General features: G+C 55.2%; 1 protein-coding gene across 1 annotated transcript; it reads left to right on the forward strand.

Moving 5' to 3' along the window:
• Positions 1 to 700: 700 nt before the first annotated feature.
• Positions 701 to 14,799, forward strand: HDAC3 (histone deacetylase 3). Its single transcript, XM_030459343.1, has 15 exons — positions 701 to 810; positions 1,157 to 1,239; positions 3,433 to 3,575; positions 5,195 to 5,276; positions 5,573 to 5,629; positions 5,737 to 5,792; positions 9,256 to 9,389; positions 9,660 to 9,740; positions 9,828 to 9,901; positions 10,097 to 10,161; positions 11,253 to 11,342; positions 11,440 to 11,498; positions 12,177 to 12,256; positions 12,688 to 12,845; positions 13,648 to 14,799. Exons 1-15 carry the CDS (start codon positions 756 to 758, stop codon positions 13,715 to 13,717), a joined length of 1,287 nt encoding a protein of 428 aa, XP_030315203.1. The 5' UTR covers positions 701 to 755; the 3' UTR covers positions 13,718 to 14,799.
• Positions 14,800 to 18,695: the final 3,896 nt, after the last annotated feature.

The following is an 18,695-nucleotide window of genomic DNA, read 5'->3' on the forward strand; positions in this document are numbered from 1 at the left end:
GGAGGACTGGGAGAGAAAAGGGGGTGACTGGGACACAACGGGGAGGGGGACTGGTGAGCAGTTGGGGGGAACTGGGGGCAACTGGGTGTGACTGGGAGACACGTGGGGGGAACTGGTGGGCAACTGAGAGGGACTGGGAGAGAAATGGGGGAACTGGGAGGTCTGGGTGCAATTGGGAGGGACCAGGAGACAAATAGGGGGGACAGCTGAGTAACTGGGGGGAACTGGGGGAAACTGGAGGTGATTGGGGCAGCTGGGAGGGACTGGGAGACATGTGGGGGGAACTGGTGAGCAACTGGGGGTGCTGGGAGACACGTGTGGGGAACTGGTGGGCAGCTGGGGGGGACTGGGAGAGAAACGGGGGAACTGGGGGGGCAGCTGGGACGGGCTAGGGGCAACTGGGAGGGACTGGGGGACAAGTAGGGGGATAACTGGGGGTGATTGAGGCAGCTGGGAGGGACTGGAAGACACGTGGGGGGAACTGGTGAGCAACTGGGGGGGACTGGGAGACACTTGTGGGGGACTGGGAGGGAAATGTGGGAACTGGTGAGCGGTTGGGGATAACTGGGGGTGACTGGGTGTCAAATGGGGGAACCGGTGAGCAGCCGTGGGGCTACCGAGAGCCTCGGGTGGGCAACCGGGCCCGGTCCGGGCACAGGGACCCTGCGGGGCTGAGGCGGCATCATGGCCCCGCTCGGAGGCGGCGCGGTCGCGGGGTGATGACGTGAGCGGGAGCGGGACGGGGCCTGTCCGCCATGGCGAAGACCGTGGCCTATTTCTATGACCCGGACGTGGGGAACTTCCACTACGGTGCGGGGCGAGGGGCCGGGACGGAGCGGGGGGGACGGCAGAGGGGGCGGGGAGCTGCGGGGAGGGTAAAAAACCGGGACCGAGAGGGGTTGGGAGCGGGGCGGGGAAGCGGGGCCTGAGGGGAGGCCTGGGGGGGCCCTGAGGGAGCGGGGTCTGAGGGGGGGGGGGGGGGGGGTAGGGATGGGGCGCTGTGTGGGGGTCTCTCCCGTCCTCCTCACCCGAGGCTGAGGTGGGAGGGGAGTTAAGGAGGTCCCTGGCCAAGGGGAGGGGGTTATGGGGTGGGTGGTGTCCCCTCCATCCCCCCCCTCGTTCCTTTGGGTGATTCTCGGGGTTTTTGCTCCCCCAGGTGCCGGGCACCCCATGAAGCCGCACCGCCTGGCCCTGACCCACAGCCTGGTCCTGCACTATGGGCTCTACAAGAAGATGATTGTAAGTTCTGCTGCTCCAGGGGAGGGGGCTGAGGGGAAGAGCCCCACTGCAACCCCCCCCAGCACAGACCTGAGGGAGGAACTCATGGGGTTCACTAAAGGAGAAGTGTGGAGTCCTGCAGCTGGGCAGGAATAACCCCAGGGAGCTGAGGGGCTGTCCTGCTGGAGAGCAGCTCCATGGAGAAAGCCCTCAGAGTCCCAGGGGACTGGGAATTCTCCAGGGCTCAGCATGGAGGCCAAGAGGGACAATGGTGTCCTGGGGGCATCAGGAAAAGTGTGTCCAGCAGAGCTGGGGAGGTTCTCTGCCCTGGGGAGAGCAGAGCTGGAATCCTGGATGCATTTTGGGGCTTCCCAGTTCCAGAGAGCCAGAGATCTACTGGAGAGAGGCCAAGGGAGAGCTGGGAGGGTGCTGAAGGGACCTGAGCATCTCTGGTGTGGAGAGAGACTGAGAGCTCTGGGGCTGTTGAGGCTGGAGAAGAGAAGGCTGAGAGGGGATCTCTGAATGTCCATCAATAGCTGAGGGCTGGGGGGCAAGAGGAAGGGGACAATCTCTGTTCTGGGGTGCCCAGGAACAGGAAGAATGGGTTGAAGGTAGAACATAACAAGTTCCAGCTCAAGATGAGAAACTCCTTGGCTGTGAGGCTGAGGGATCCCAGGCTGCCCAGAGAGGTTGTGGAGTCTCCTTCTCTGGAGCCTTTCCAACCCCCCTGGATGTGTTCTGTGTGTCCTGCCCTGGGGGATCCTGCTGGGACAGGGGGGTTGGTCTGGGTCAGCTCTGGAGAGTCCTTCCAGCCCTGACATTCTGTGGTTCTGGTGCCTTGAGGGGGGTGATGGGCTCAGGGGTCCCTGCAGGGTCCTGTGGGTGCAGAGCTCAACCATGGATTGGGAGAAATTGGGGAATAATTCAGGTTTTTGGGGAGGCTCTGGAGGAGGAGCTGTGCTCAGCTTCACCCCTGCTGCAGCTTTGGGGATCCAAACGTGGAGAGTGTGGAAATTATGGAGCAGAAATGATCCCAGGACCTGGATGGGATGGGGAATGCCCAACAGCTCCAGACACAGCCCAGCAGATCCCAGGGTGGGGAGGAAAGGGAGCAAGAAGGAGCAGGGAGGGGATGCTGAACATCCCAGGGGACAAAGCTCATCCCTGCTTGGGTGCAGCCTCCAGCCCCTGGAACCAGATGGGAAAAGAAGGTGGGAAAATCCCACAAGCTCCCACCTTGTGCCAGCAGAGCTGCAATAACATGGCAGTGGTGAGGCCACATCTGAAACCCTGGGCTCAGTTCTGGGCCCCTGAGGAGCAGAAGGAGCTTGAGGAGCTGGAGAGTGTCCAGAGAAGGGAATGGAGCTGGGGAAGGGTCTGGAGAGCAAGGAGAAGGTCTGGAGAAGTTGTGAGGAGCAGCTGAGGGCCCTGGGGGTGTTGATCCTGGAGCAGAGGAGGCTGAGGGGAGACCTTGTGGCTCTCTGCAAGCCCCTGAGAGGAGGTTGGAGCCAGGGGGGGTCGGGCTCTGCTCCCCAGGAACAAGGGATGGGACAAGAGGAACTTTTGGCACAAGTCAAGTTGTGCCAGGGGAGGTTTAGGTTGGAGCTGGGGAACAGTTTCTCCTGGAAAGGGTCTCAGGGCCTGGCCCAGGGGGATTCCCCATCCCTGGGGGGGTTTCCAGGCCCTGAGGGACGTGGGGCAGTGCTGGGCTGGACTGGATGATCTGAAAAGCTCTTTTCCAACCAGGACAATTCCATAAATCTCTGATTTCACTCTTTGTTGGGTTTTTCCCCCAAATTCCACCTTTCCCATGGGTTCCCTGCTTTCCTCCAGCCCAGCTCTGGCTCTGCAGTGCAGCTCCCACTGCCCCTGCCCATAGCAGGAGAGAACTCTGAACTCCCTCCTGTTCCCTGAGGTTTGGGCACTCAGTGCCAAGCTGGCAGAGCTGCCCCGAGCTCCTTCCTGGGAATTCTCCCACTTCCTCCCCATTTTTGGTGCCTCTTTTTGGTTTTTTCCTCTCAGGAAAGCAGGAGGTGGGGCTGGAGCCGTTTCCTCCTCTCAGATTCGGGGTGGTTGAGGGGAAATAAATCTTGGATGGGGAAGAAAATCCCTCCTTGACGTGAGGGATTTCATCCCTGGCTGGGAGAGGATGGATTCCTGAAGGGGGAGAGGCTTTTTGGGGTGGGAATTAACCCTTTCCTTCCTCTCCCCAAGGTCTTCAAACCCTACCAGGCCTCCCAGCACGACATGTGCCGCTTCCACTCCGAGGATTACATCGACTTCCTGCAGAGGGTCAGCCCCAACAACATGCAGGGCTTCACCAAGAGCCTCAATGCCTTCAACGTGGGGGATGACTGGTGAGACCCCCAGGATCCCCTGGAACCCCCTGAGAGCCCCAGGAGTCCCCAAGGAGTCTCCCTGGAGCCCCCTGGAGTCCCCCCCGGGATCCCTTGGAGCCCTCCCCTGGAGCCCCCCCCCCAGGAGTCCCCCTGGAGTCCCCCCCAGGATGCCCTGGAGCCCCCCCAGGATGCCTCGGAGCCCCCCCTAGAGCCCCCTCCCCCCCAAGGGTTCCCCCCTGGAGCCCCCCCCCCCTCAACCCTCCCCCCCGGGATCCCCTGGAGCCCCCCCAGGATCCCCTGAAGCCCCACAGGATCCCCTGGAACCCCAGCAGAGCCTCTGGAGCTCCCTAGGGGCCTCAGGAGTCCTCCCAGGAGCCCCCCCAGGATCCTCTGGAGCCCCCCCAGGGCCTCTGGAGTCCCCCTGGAGCCCTCCCCCCCAGGATCCTCTGTAGCCCCCCCAGGATCCTCTGTAGCCCCCCCGGGGCCTCTGGAGTCCCCCTGGAGCCCCTCCCCCCCAGGATGCCCTGGAGCCCCCCCTGGAGCCCCCCAGGATCCCCTGGAGCTCCCCCCCAGGAGCCTCTGTATCCCCCCAGGAGCCCCCAGGCTCTTGTGGCCCCAGACTGTCCCTTTTTCCCCTCGTTTTTGCCCAGCCTGTCCCTCCTGTGTCTCAGTGGAGGCTCCTTCCTTCCCTTCCCTCTCCCTCCCTGGCAGATCTCCAGCCAGGCTGGGGGTTTGTGGGGTTAAGAGGCTGCATCTCTCTCCTTGCAGAGCCCCCAGTTCTTCTTGAACTCTTTTTAAACAATTCCTTGCCATTTCAGCTGCCTCCTGATCAGTTCATCCCTGATAAACTCCAGGCAGCTTCCAGAGCCTGAGTGATTTGGGGGTTTTAGGCAGAGTTAGGGAGCTCCTCCTGCTCCACACAAAGCTACCTGGGATCTCCTCAAGGATCTTCTGTGCCTTGCAACTCAAAAAGTCTGGAGAGGCTCTGGGGGTGCCTGAGGAAGCAGCAGGAGGTGTCTGCTCTGGTTTGAGGTGCTCAGGGCTGTCAGGGTGAGGCTCTTGGTGTCTTGTGCTGGCACAGGAGGACCTGAAGCAGCCAGAGGATGGTTTATTCCTGAGCTGGTGGTGTTGAACCTGATTTTTAATCTTCAGGCTGGGAATCAGAAGGCTCTTGGGTGACCTTGGTGCTCTGGTGACCAAACCCCATCTCTTTATCAGGAATTAAAGGGGAAAAACCAACCCAACCCCAACCCTTCAGCCCCTAAAGCCCCTGCTTTGTCCCTGGGTGTCACTTGTGCCATGCTGCCAGCTCCCTGGGGACACAGGGGCTCTGGGAGGCTGGGATGGAGCAGCCCTGGGTGCTGCCTCTGCCCCCCAGCTTGGCCTGGGGAGTTTTTCCAGGGCTGGCTCTGAAGCTTTGGGTGGTGATAACCAAATCCAGGGAGTTTGCAGTCAGATTCCTCCCCTCTGCTAGGAACAGGGGCAGGGTGATTCCCCAGCTCACTCTTTGACAGGGAATGAGCTGTAAGCTGGCTCAGGTGGTGGCTTTGCAGAGTTTTCTTGCTGGCTTCTCTCTGGAGCACTGAGATGCTCTGTGTTTGGCTCATTGTTTGGGTTTCTTTGTTTGTTTTTCCCAGCCCAGTGTTTCCAGGCCTCTTTGAATTCTGCTCTCGTTACACTGGAGCCTCCCTGCAGGGAGCAACACAGCTGAACAACAAGGTACCAGACACAAAACCCAACTGGTTTTCAACTCAAACTCGGGGGCTTCTTCTCAGGAAGCAGCAGCACAGGAGACCTGAGGGGGATTTAATGCATGCACAGGGGGAGAGGAGGGGCAGAACCCAGGTGCCTGGTGCTGGGAGATGGGCTGGCAGGCAGAGCAGGGTGAGGAGGGATCCAACAACAGGGCTGTGCTGAGGAGGGAGCAAGGGGAGGACAGAGAGCTCTCTGTGGGCCATGAGTGCCCCAGGGAGAAGTGTTTGTCACCTTCAGCTGACCCCCTTTTCCTTCCTTAGATCTGTGACATTGCTATAAACTGGGCAGGGGGCCTGCACCATGCCAAGAAGTTTGAGGTAATGAGGCTTAAACTCCTAAAAACACTTCTTGAAATCATAAACACCTTTTGAAGGCTCTGCCTTGATCCCTGCTCTGAGGGCTTTTGGTTTCCTCTCTCTTGCAGGCTTCTGGGTTCTGTTATGTCAACGACATCGTGATTGGCATCCTGGAGCTGCTCAAGTAAGGACATGGGGCAGGGGCAGAGCAGCTCTGTGCCTTCCCTCTGCTGCTTCCCTCAGGGATTCAGGGAATGGGCTGGGTTGGAAGGGATCTGCAAGGCCATCCACCCCCTGCCATGCCCAGGGACACCTCCCCCAGCCCCTCCAAGCCCCATCCAACCTTCAACACTGCCAGGGATGGGGCAGCCACAGCTTATGGGGGGAACCTGGGCACCCAGGGGCTCAGCACCCTCAAAGTAAAGAATTTCTTCCTAATGTTCAACTTAAATCTCCTCTCTTCAAGTTTTAACCCATTTCTCCTTCTCCTCTCTCTACCCCCCCATGTCCAAAGCCCTCCCCCAGCTTTCTTGTAGCCCCTTCAGATATTGGAAGGTTGCTCTGAGCTCCCCTGGGAGCCTCCTCTTCTCCAGGCTGAACAACCCCAATCCCTCAGCCTGGCTTCCCAGGGAGCTGCTCAGCCCTCTGAGCATTTCAGTGCCTTGTTTGGTGTTTCCAGGCCTCTTTGAATTCCTGGACACATTCCAGGAGCTCTGGGTCCTTATTTTGGGGACTCCAGAGCTGGGCCCAGCACTGCAGGGGGGGTTTCAGCAGAGCAGATCCATTTGTTCTCCTAGACTCCAGGAAAGGCACCAACTTGCTTTTTGGCCTGGCCTCATCTCCAAGCACAAGGAGAGAGGCTTGAGAGTGGGAATATCAGACTCCAGGGAAGTTCTTCAGTCCCATTTCTCCTTCCCCAGCTGTGAAATCCTCATCTCAGGGGCTCCTGAGCCTCCATGGCTTTGTCCCTCTGAGCTTTTTGTTGGGAAATGCAGTTCACAGCAGACAGAATTGCTCCAATCTTCTGTGCTTTGCTTGAGTTGGCCTCAGAGCAACACGTGGCTGATCAAAGGACACTTCCAGGCAGTGTTAAAAAAAGCCAAATTATTTGTTTTCAGTCATTTTATTTTTGTTTAAAAAAGAAAAACCACATCCAGGCTGGAGGGAAGGGCTGCAGAAACATCTCCTTGGTTAGTGATGTGGGTTTTGTGCTCTCAGATACCCTCCTCCTCCTCACTGGATCTCAGGTGAGCTGTTAGGGAATCAAAAACCCAAAGTTCAGGAGGTTCCCAGACCATATTCCCATGGCTGGTGCCAAGCTCCCTCACTCCCCAGGTCAGGTTCTTGGGTTTGTGGTGGGATTTCTCCTGCCTCTCTGCCACTCTTCCTGCTCCATGCTTGGAGCTCTTCCCTCTCTGTCTCTGCACACCCATTTTCTGGTCTCATCCCATGTGCCAGAGGCTTCAGCCAGAGCTCAGCCACCCCCCTGGGACACAGTTATTAGTCACTATTTATTTTATTTTATTTTTATTCCCTGTTTTCAGGAACCATTTCCTCAGCAGGTGGCTGCATCCTCAAGTTGTCTTCCCACCAGGGGAGTTCTGGGGTGCCTCTGCTCTTACAAGGTCCCTTTCTCCCTTCACCAAAGTGTTTCCATCCCTTTTTTTATTTTTTTTTTTCCCTCCTTGCTGTCATCTGTGGGATGAAGAAACCTGGTTCTTCCTTAAATAATTTGTGTCTTGGGGAAACTGAGGCACAGCCTGGGGTCAGGTCTCTGCAGAGCTGCTTGCACAGGGTGCTGCTCCTCTCAGGGCTTTTGCTGTGGGTTCCACACCCCCTGCTCCTTGGGGGATGAGCAGTTGGGGGATTTCTTTCCCAAACCTGGAAGTTCTGAGAGCAGCCCCATCCCCCAGTGCTCAGCACCTTCACTTTGTGTCCCACTCAGTGCCTGGAGCAGCTGCTCAGCACCCCCTGCTCAGTCCCATCAGAAACCTTTCCCTTCTCTCACATCAGTGATGGGTTTTGGGGGGCATTTGGTTAAAATAACTTCTCTTTACCATCTTTTCACTCCCCATCTAGAAACCTTCTACTTCTCTCACATCATTTGGTTAAAGTAACTTCTCCTGAACATCTGATTTTCACTCCCTAGCCAGAATCCTTTTACTATTCACACATCAGTTGTGGGGTCTGGGGTTAAAATAACTGCTCATGAACATCTTGAGTTTCACTCCCTATCCAGAAGCCTTTTACTTCTCACACACCAGTGATGGGGTTTGGGTTTTGAGGGCCATTTGGTTAAAATAACTTCTCTTGAACATTTAATTTTCACTCCCCATCCAGAAGCCTTTTCTTACACATCAGTTGTGGGGTTTGGGGGGCATTTGGTTAAAATAACCTTTCCTGAACATCTGATTTTCACTCCCTATCCAGAATCCTTTTACTTCTCTCACATCAGTGATGGGTTTTGGGAGCCATTTGGTTTAAAATGGTTTCTTCTGAACATCAAATTTTCACTCCCCATCCAGAAGCCTTTTCTTACACATCAGTGATGGGTTTTGGGGGGCATTTGGTTAAAATAATTTCTCATGAACATCTGAGTTTCACTTCCTATCCAGAAACTTTTTACTTCTCTCACATCATTTGGTTAAAATAACTTCTCTTGAACATTTAATTTTCACTCCCTATCCAGAATCCAGAATGGGTTTTGGGGAGCATTTGTTTAAAATAACTTCTCTTGAAAATGATTTTTCACTCCCCATCCAGAAGCCTTTTCTTCCCACAAATCAGTTGTGGGTTCTGGGGGGCATTTGGTTAAAATAATTTCTCTTCACCATCTTTTCATTCCCCATCTAGAAACCTTTTATGGTTAAAATAACTTCTCATGAACATCTTGAGTTTCACTCCCTATCCAGGAGCCTTTTACTTCTCTCACATCAGTGATGGGTTTTGGGAGCCATTTGGTTAAAATGGTTTCTTCTGAACATCAAATTTTCACTCCTTATCCTGAAGCCTTTTCTTACACATCAGCTGTGGGCTTTGGGGGGCATTTGGTTAAAATAATTTCTCTTCACCATCTTCATTCCCCATCTAGAAACCTTTTACTTCTCTCACATCATTTGTTTAAAGTAACTTCTCCTGAACATCTGATTTTCACTCCCTAGCCAGAATCCTTTTACTTATCACACATCAGTTGTGAGTTTTGGGGGGCACTTGGTTAAAATAACTGCTCATGAACATCTTGAGTTTCACTCCCTATCCAGAAGCCTTTTACTCCTCTCGAATCAGTTTTGGGAGCCATTTGGTTAAAATGACTTCTTCTGAGCATCAAATTTTCACTCCTTATCCAGAAGCCTTTTCTTACACATCAGTTGTGGGTTTTGGGAGCATTTATTTAAAATAACTTCTCTTGACCATCTGATTTTCACTCCTTATCCAGAATCCTCTTCTTCTCTCACATCAGTGCTTGGTTTTGGGGGCCATTTGGTTAAAATAACTTCTCCTGAACATTAATTTTCACTCCCCATCCAGAATCCTTCCCTTCCCACACATCCCTGTTGGGTTGGGAGTTGCTGGGGGTTCCCATGGGAGTTGGGGTGAGGTGCTGGGGGTCAGACTGATACTTTATTTTATTTCTTTTCCCTCCCCAGGTACCACCCCCGGGTCCTCTACATCGACATCGACATCCACCACGGGGACGGGGTGCAGGAGGCTTTCTACCTGACAGACCGTGTCATGACTGTGTCATTCCACAAATATGGAAACTACTTCTTCCCTGGCACAGGTGGGGCTCTGCTTTTGCCTGGTTCCAGAGCTTTTTATAAAAAAAAAAAGGGTCAGACCATCAACTCCCAGCTGGGAGGGAGGGAAGGAGGGGAGGAAGGGAAGGCAGCGGGAGAGGGGTGGAAGTATCTGTATGGGTTAAAAACAAATGAAAAAATTAAAATAAAAGGGGAGGGATCGTGGCTGGGTTAAAGAGCTCTCAGCCCAGCTCTGCTTTGCCACCCCTTGAGAGTCTCTGAGCTGTTGTGCTTGTCCTGTCCTGTCCTGCCAGGTGACATGTATGAGGTTGGTGCAGAGAGCGGGCGGTACTACTGCCTCAACGTGCCCCTACGGGATGGCATTGATGACCAGAGTAGGTGTCCCCACCCCCCCTTCCTGCCCAGCTCCTCACCCCTCCTTCTGCCCCACAGCCACCACCCCTCTCTCTCTTTCTCCAAAGGTTACAAACACCTCTTCCAGCCAGTCATCAACCAGGTGGTCGATTACTACCAGCCCACCTGCATCGTGCTGCAGGTAAGCAGCAAAGCTCTCTCCACACCTCCAGCCCTTTCCTGCTACGCCTCTTGTCCCCAGGGGAAGGATCAGGGTTGCTGTGTCCTAGCCCAGCTGCTCTCTGGACACTCTGGATGAAGGATTGGGATGCTGAGGTGTGTCAGGAAGGTGGCAAAAGGCTAAAATCCCATTTTCCTTCTTTTTTTTTTCCCCCAGTGTGGTGCTGATTCTCTGGGCTGCGACCGTTTGGGTTGTTTCAACCTCAGTATAAGAGGACATGGGTGAGTACAGCAGGGCTGGGGCAGAGCAGGTGCTTGGAATGTTGTCCTTGGGTCTGAAGGGCTCTAATAAGGACAAATGTGGAGTCCTGCAGCTGGGCAGGAATAACCCCAGGGGAGCTGAGGGGCTGTCCTGCTGGAGAGCAGCTCCATGGAAAAAGCCCTCAGAGTCCCAGGGAACTGGGAATTCTCCAGGGCTCAGCATGGAGGCCAAGAGGGACAATGGTGTCCTGGGGGCATCAGGAAAAGTGTGTCCAGCAGAGCTGGGGAGGTTCTCTGCCCTGGGGAGAGCAGAGCTGGGATCCTGGATGCATTTTGGGGCTCCCCAGTTCCAGAGAGCCAGAGATCTACTGGAGAGAGGCCAAGGGAGAGCTGGGAGGGTGCTGAAGGGACTTGAGCATCTCTGGTGTGGAGAGAGACTGAGAGCCCTGGGGCTGTTGAGGCTGGAGAAGAGAAGGCTGAGAGGGGATCTCTGAATGTCCATCAATAGCTGAGGGCTGGGGGGCAAGAGGAAGGGGACAATCTCTGTTCTGGGGTGCCCAGGAACAGGAAGAATGGGCTGAAGGGAGAACATAACAAGTTCCAGCTCAAGATGAGGAGAAACTCCTTGGCTGTGAGGCTGAGGGATCCCAGGCTGCCCAGAGAGGTTGTGGAGTCTCCTTCTCTGGAGCCTTTCCAGCCCCCCTGGATGTGTTCTGTGTGTCCTGCCCTGGGGGATCCTGCTGGGACAGGGGGGTTGGACTGGGTCAGCTCTGGAGAGTCCTTCCAGCCCTGACATTCTGTGTATGATTCTGATTCTATGATCCCTCTGCTGTGGGGGGTCCAGCAGCACTAAGAGGCTTTTTTGGGGTTATTTCAACTCTTCTCTCTTAGCAGGAGGCTTTGGGGAGGGCACTGCAGAGCAGTGGCTCAGAGCACACAGAACTCAGAGCACACACTTGTGGTTTCCCTGGTGGGAATCCTGTGTTCCTGGTGCACCCCACCAGCCCTGCTGGGGATGTTGAAGTGTGTGGTGGCATTTCTGACCTGCCAGTGCCTGCTGGAGGTGAAAAACTCTGTCATTTCCTTTTCTTGGTGTTGTTTGGGGTATCCAGGGAGTGTGTGGAGTACGTCAAGAGCTTCAACATCCCCTTGCTGGTCCTGGGAGGAGGTGGCTACACCGTGCGCAACGTGGCACGATGCTGGTAAGGTCCTCCTGGGGCTCCTGAAGGTCCCAGGTTAAGGAGCTGTGGTGGGATTTGTGGCTTTCTCTGGACTTTCTCACCTGTTCCATCTTTGCAGGACTTATGAGACGTCCTTGCTTGTAGATGAAGCCATCAGTGAAGAGCTCCCATACAGTGGTAAGCTGGAGGGCCCCTGCCTGCCCGTGAGCTGAAGTGTTGCTTGGAGCTGGGGAATGGAGTGGGTTGGAAGTTTCTGGTCTGTCAGCTGAAAATTGATCACTTCACTTCTCCATTTGACCAAGGCCAAGGTGACAGGACTTGCTGATCCTGGAGGTGGCCTTGGTTTCCTTCTGCCTCCCACTTGGAGGCTTTGCTGGGCAGGCATCTCCTCCCAGTATCTTCCTGGCATTAACAGAATCAGAGGATTTCTCTGGTTGGAAAAGATCTTTCAGATGAAGTCCAACCCCAAAGCCAACTCCAGTGAGCCCAGTGCTTAACCCATGTCCCTCAGCACCCTTTGAAACATCTCCAGGGAGGGGGATTCAACCACTTCCCTGGGCAGCCCATTCCAGTGTTTAATGACCCTTTCCATGAAGAAGTTTCTTCTGATATCCAACCAAAACCTCCCCTGGTGCCACCCCAGATCATTTTAGACCATTTAATTGGGATCCTTTCCTGTTCAGTGCTATTTTGCCCCCTCTCTTGCTTCCTATCACCCCTTGCCTTGGCAGATCTGCACCTCCCTGAGCTTCTGAAGGTTCTGGCTGGTGGTGGGAGAGTGGGTTCTGCTCTGCAGAGCAGCTGATGCCTGGGCTCTCCTCTGCTCTCTTCACTCTCTTGCTTGTTCCCCCACAGAGTACTTTGAATACTTTGCTCCAGACTTCACCCTTCATCCTGATGTCAGCACGAGGATTGAAAATCAGAACTCCAGGCAGGTGAGTGAGTTCTTGCAGCCCCACTGCAGGATTCAGCTACAGGCTCCCCAAACCCTGCAAGCTGATGTTCTGGCCCCAGAAATCAGGTGAAGCCCAGGCAAGAAACACTTGTGTAGGCCAGAGAGCTGAGTGAGGACAGACAGAGCCTTTCCTCTGGGGTGTCAGAAAGCCTTGACACCATTAGAGGGTTGTCTCACTGGGATGAAAGCACCTCCTCTGCTCACATAACCAGCTCTGGGCACAGATTCCTGGTGGCCACTGCAGAGGGGAGGCAGGCAGGTCCCAGAACCACCAGAGCTAGGAGGGACTTCCAGGGATGCTCTGCTCCAACTCTCCCACTCAAGCAGCATCATCTGGAGCAGGTCACAGTGCTGCCAGGCTGCCAGGTCTCACTCTGCTGATCCTCCCCTGGGTCTTCTCTTTCTGTGTAGTACTTGGATCAGATCAGGCAGACAATATTTGAGAACCTGAAGATGCTGAACCACGCTCCCAGTGTGCAGATCCACGATGTCCCCTCAGACCTGCTCAGCTACGACCGCACGGATGAGCCTGATCCAGAGGAGAGAGGCTCTGAGGAGAACTACAGCAGGTACCAACCCTTCTTCTGGGGAAACGGGGCTTCCCTTCCCATCCCTTCTGGGCTGGGCAGGTGATTTTCTGGGAGCTGTGTCCTACAACAGCTACCAAGTCATTTCTGAGTCCCTAGAATCATTGAATGATAGAATGTCAGGGCTGAAGGGCCCTCCAGAGCTGACCCAGTCCAACCCCCCTGTCCCAGCAGGATCCCCCAGGGCAGGACACACAGAACACATCCAGGGGGGTTGGAAAGGCTCCAGAGAAGGAGACTCCACAACCTCTCTGGGCAGCCTGGGATCCCTCAGCCTCACAGCCAAGGAGTTTCTCCTCATCTTGAGCTGGAACTTGTTATGTTCTACCTTCAGCCCATTCTTCCTGTTCCTGGGCACCCCAGAACAGAGATTGTCCCTTCCTCTTGCCCCCAGCCCTCAGCTATTGATGGACATTCAGAGATCCCCTCTCAGCCTTCTCTTCTCCAGCCTCAACAGCCCCAGAGCTCTCAGTCTCTCTCCACACCAGAGATGCTCAGGTCCCTTCAGCACCCTCCCAGCTCTCCCTTGGCCTCTCTCCAGTAGATCTCTGGCTCTCTGGAACTGGGGAGCCCCAGACTGGAGCCAGGATTCCAGCTCTGCTCTCCCCAGGGCACTTTAATCCCAGGAGCCTCTCTCTAGAGATCTCTGGTCTCCTCACCTAACATCTCATGGGGTGTTTGGGTGCAGGGCACCTTCTGACCTTGCCCAGCATGTCCTGGGGGTTTTTCTCTAACCCCAGAGGTGTCAGGGCTCTCCTTGCTGACCTTCCCTCTCTTCCCCCAGGCCTGAAGCTGCCAATGAGTTTTATGATGGTGACCACGACAACGACAAAGAGAGTGATGTTGAGATCTGAGGGCTCTGCTCTGCAGCTCTGGACCACGAGGGGGGCCCCACGTTGGACACTGGTGCTTGGTGCAGCTGATGGGGCCAGGCAGGAGCCAGTTTGCCCCCCTCTTCGTGTTTGATTGCAGTGGAAGCAGCACCACTGCAGGCATCTGCTCCTGGAGAGGCAGAGAGCAGGGAAATGGGTTCCTTATCCTCCACCCCCTGTCCTGCTTCCAGCTCTCACCCTTCTGAGCAATGGAAATCCAAGCAAGTGCTGGAATTTGGGCCAGCAGCCGTGTGACTGCCAGCAGGGCCTGACCCACCCTGGTTCTGTCACCCCCCTGCAGTCCAGGCAGGCTCCTGCCACCAAGGTGGGAACCCAGTGGCTGTGCCTCTGGTCTCTGCTTCTCCTCAGACAACCCTGGGAGAACCTCACCCTCCCCAGCCCCACTCAGGTACTGACTTGCTCATCCTCCCAGGGTTGCTTCTTGACATCCCACCTGATGCTCCACAGCTCCAGGAAAATCATTTGGAGGAGACCAAGGTCAGCTGGGGGACAGGGGTTGGGAGTGTCCCAGGAGGAGGATGGAAACACAGACTGGGAGCAGAGTCTTGTTCCTTCCCCTTACACCCAAATGTTTGCATTCCCAAGGCAGTACTGCAGCACTTGTTGAGTTGGACCCAACTCCTCTCTTCTCTCTGTCCTTCAAGAGAGGTTAAAAATCACTGTGGGACAGAGGTTTGGCTGCCAAGGTCAGTACACAGCACCTCTTGCACCTCTGTTCTTCCAGCTGGGGTTTTCCAAGGTCACTCCTGGCCCCTCTGTGCTGGAGCAAGAGATTTGGGCTTGCTGGCTCAGACTGGAAGCCTTTTCCCTGCTCCTGGGTGAGGGAAGCTGCTCCCTGCAGCTCCTGCCCTCTGCCCTCACCCAGCAGAGGTTCTTCTGGGCCTTCCTTCCAATCCCAAACTTTGCTGCTCCTCCTGAGTCATCACCTGGTACCTGTTCTGGTTTGGGGAGGTGGGAGGGGTCTGGCCTCTGTCTGGACTGTTCTGGTTGTTTACTGGTGTCTCTAAACATTAAATGAAGAGGCAGTTATTTTTCTTACCTGACCTGTTGTTTGTCTGGTTTCTGCTCCTGCTGCTTCAGCTCCTGGCCCTGCCCAAGGGTTTGGGGACCACATCTTGGCATCCCTGGCAGGGTGGTGGCTTCCACCATCTGAGCTGTCTGGATGCAGGGAGGGCTCTCAGCTCCTCTGAGGGTTGTACAATCAGGAGAGATCCCCCCAAGTTCCCTTAAAAGAGGACCTGTGGGCTGTGCCTCTGATCCCAGCCAAAGCTCTGGGGGAAGCTGAGGAGCTGCTTCCAGAAACCTTGGTTTGAACTGTCACAGGGTTTGAGTGGCACTTTTGCTCTTCTGAAGTCCTGAAGTCTCTGAAGTCCTTTCTGGTGACTTCTTTCATTTCAGACCTGCCACTATCTCCTTCTTCACTCCCCCCCCTCAGCTCCATGACATTTCTCCTTTATCAGACAAGTTTGTGCTGTCCTGTTTGGATTGATGTTCCTCTGGGGTCTGTTCACCACAACTGAGAAGAAAAAGCTCCTTGAGGTGGTAGAGGAGGGCAGAGAACCTCCCCAGCTCTGCTGGACACACTTTTCCTGATGCCCCCAGGACACCATTGTCCCTCCTGGCCTCCATGCTGAGCCCTGGAGAATTCCCAGTCCCCTGGGACTCTGAGGGCTTTCTCCATGGAGCTGCTCTCCAGCAGGACAGCCCCTCAGCTCCCTGGGGTTATTCCTGCCCAGCTGCAGGACTCCACACTTCTCCTTCAGTGACCCTCATGGGGTTAAAATCCTGGCTTCCATACTTCTGGAATTAATGGGACCATCCCCCTGGATTCCTTTGCAGCTCCCTCCTGCCTCAGTTTCCCTCCTCTTAGCTGCCCACAGCACATCCCTGGGGCAGCATTGCTGAGCATCTCCAAGCTCTGAGAGGAACAAGGGGAGAAAAACCCCCCTGCCAGGGACCACCAGGAGAGAGCTTCTGAGGTGGGGCAGCATCTCTGAACCCAATCCTCCTGCTGGGACCCCCCCTTGGTGCCAGCAGCCCCGGGGGTGCCCTGCTGGGGTCAGCAAGAGGTCACCTTCAGGGCTATTTTCTTTTTTTCAGCAGCTCCTTCCTCTGCTGCTGGAGGGGGGGGGGGTACCCCCAATTCCAGTCCCAAGAGCTGCTGGGACCTCCCTTTTGGATCCCCAGGTTGGAGGCTGCTTGTCTGAGGGTCCTGGTTGGTACCTTCACCCGATTGTCACCCCCAGAGCTGCCTGTGGGTCCAGAGAGGGTGGTTCCGAGATGTTGGGTTCTCTTGTGTTCCTGCTGGTGCAGAGCTGCCTCCGGACACCAGATGGCACATGGATCTCTTGGGTCCCTATGGAAACCTTTGTGTCCCTGCTCGCAGCTCGTATTCCCAGCTTCAAAGCCTGGCAGAGGGAACCTCAGGATGGGTTTATCTGGGGGGGGAAGCAGAGTCCCAGCTATGCTCTGGGGGAGCTGGGGGAGTGCTGAGCCCACCCACTGCAGCTTGCTGGCAATAAATGCCCTCAGACTCTTCTCATCCCTTTTTCTGTGGAGTGTTGGAGCATCCTGACCCTGCTGCTGCTGCCAGCAGGAGCTGAGCTGTCCCCTGGGCAGGGTTTGTCCTCTCCCCACCATGGGCAGGGACTTCTTTCACTCGACCAGGTTCCTTAAAGCAAACCTGCTGGGTGGTATTATTCCTACCTCAGCACCACTGCATCCCATTTCTTATAAAAACGAGCAGATTGGGCTTTAGATACCCATTTCCTGGGAAAAGATGGATTCATCCTTTTAGTTCTAGTCTCAGGAGGCCCAAAAAATGCAGTGCAAAGGCTTGGAAAAAAACTGCCAGGGATGGGGCAGCCACAGCTCCTGGGGGCAACCTGGGCACCCAGGGGCTCAGCACCCTCACCCCAAGGAATTTCTCCCTCCCATCTCCTCTCCATCTCCCCTCTCCCAGCTGCAAACCCTTCCCCCTCATCCCATCCCTCCAGGCCCTTGTCCCAAGTCCCTCCCCAGCTTTCCTGGAGCCCCTTCAGGCACTGGAAGGTGCTCTGGGGTCTCCCCAGAACCTCTTCCCTCTTTTCTTCTCCTCTGTTTTCTCCTCTCTCTTCTCCTCTTCCTCTTCTCTTCTCTTCTCTTCTCTTCTCTTCTCTTTCTCTCTCTTCTCTCTTTCTTCTCTTCTCTTCTCTTCTCTTCTCTTCTCTTTCTTCTCTTCTCTTCCTCTTCTCTTCTCTTTCTTCTTTCTCTTCTCTTCTCTTTCTCTTTCTCTTCTCTTCTCTTCTCTCTCTTCTCTTCTCTTCCCTTCCCTTCCCTTCCCTTCCCTTCCTTCCCTTCCCTTCCTTCCCTTCCCTTCCCTTCCCTTCCCTTCCCTTCCTTCCCTTCCCTTCCCTTCCCTTCCCTTCCCTTCCCTTCCCTTCCCTTCCCTTCCCTTCCTCCCTTCCCTTCCCTTCCCTTTCCTTCCCTTCCCTTCCCTTCCCCTCCCTTCCCCTCCCTTCCCCTCCCCTCCCTCCCCTCCCTCTCCCCTCCCCTCCCCTCCCTCCCCTCCCCTCCCTCCCCCCCTCCCTCCCTCCCCCCCTCCCCTCCCCTCTCCTCTCCTCTCCTCTCCTCTCCTTTCTCTCCTTTCTCTCCTTCCTCCCCTCCCCTCCCCTCTCCTCTCCTCTCCTCTCCTCTCCTCTCTTCTCTTTCTCTCCTCTCCTCTCCTTCCTCCCCTTCTCTCCAGAGCAGAATTTCTCCAGCCTCTTCATGACCCCAGTGAGGACATCAAACACCATTGGTCTCACCACTCCTCACTTCCCTTTGGACATGGAGGTGTTGTCTGTTGACTCCTTGCATGCAGAAATCCAGCCAGTTTCTTATCCTTCTAATAAGTTCTGAGCTTTGCTGGAACTCCCTGGAGCCAGAAGGACAGATCCAGGAAGGAATTTAGCACCTGGGAGACAGGAGTCACCACTAAGAGATGGTGAAGCTTCAGACACCCAGGCAGGGCCCTGGGCACCTTGTGAGGACTCAAACTGAAGCTTCTCTTGAGAAGGAAACTTTGGGTTTGTTCAGAAGGTGCTGCCCAGCACTCACAAAATGTCTCTTACTGCTTTGCTGACCCCTCCAGACACCCATAAATGTACTGAAAGCTTCCACGTGTGCTCTTCAGGTGTCCTCAGGCTTCCAGGCATCTTCCTCACTGATGTTTTGGTGCAGGGATCCCTGGCACAAATGTCTCCTCTGTCCCCCCCTTCCTTTTTCTTCTCCAGCTCAGTGTCCCCAGCTCCATCACCTCCAGAAGCCTTCAGGATTCTGTCTTCAGGATGCTCATCCACATGGGCTGTGCCACCCCTGGCCAAGCAGCAGCAGTGAACAGGGCCAGAAGCTTCTCTCCTGCTCCTCAGGAGCATTCTTGGAGAAAAAAAATGGGGGAGAAAATCTCTCCACAACCCTCGGAGCTGGTAAATCCTGGCTGAGAAGTGACTGCTGAGGAGGAATGGGGGAGCTCCTCAGGTCTCCTTCCAGCATCACAGATCCCAAGGATTCTCTGGAATCCTCAGGTCCATCCAACCTGCTCCAGGCAGGGTTAAGCTCAGGGTTGGAGGCTCCTCAGAGCCTTTTGGATTCATTCTTTTGTCTCATCAAGCTCAGAGGCTCCCCCAGCTCTCTAGACATACCTGGGCTCCTTTCTCCAGTGGTTACCACCCTTGTGAAAATAACTCTCCTTAGAGCAAGTCAGAATTCCCCTTGTTGGACCTGATGGTTCTTATCTCTTCACTTTTTCCCTCCTTTCTCCTGGGGTGGTGTTGGGAAGCAGAAACCAAGAGCCTGGCTGCACTTTGCTGGGGCTTTGGGTGCAGTTCTGGTGGGATGCTCAATGTTCCTCTGCTCCTCCAAGGAAGCACAACCTGCTCACTAAACTTTGTGTTTCAGCCCTGCAGAACCCCTGGAGTAT

This window comes from Calypte anna, chromosome 13 (genome assembly GCF_003957555.1).
Source record: "Calypte anna isolate BGI_N300 chromosome 13, bCalAnn1_v1.p, whole genome shotgun sequence".
NCBI classification, from domain to species: domain Eukaryota; kingdom Metazoa; phylum Chordata; class Aves; order Apodiformes; family Trochilidae; genus Calypte; species Calypte anna.

What these genes read in the sequence shown, in the direction of transcription:
- HDAC3 (XM_030459343.1), top strand. Translation starts at nt 756, where the DNA reads ATGGCGAAGACCGTGGCCTATTTCTATGACCCGGACGTGGGGAACTTC. An exon ending in CAACACAGCTGAACAACAAG is followed by an intron (nt 5,277 to 5,572) that starts GTACCAGACACA and finishes TTCCTTCCTTAG; the next exon opens with ATCTGTGACATTGCTATAAA. An exon ending in CTACTTCTTCCCTGGCACAG is followed by an intron (nt 9,390 to 9,659) that starts GTGGGGCTCTGC and finishes CTGTCCTGCCAG; the next exon opens with GTGACATGTATGAGGTTGGT.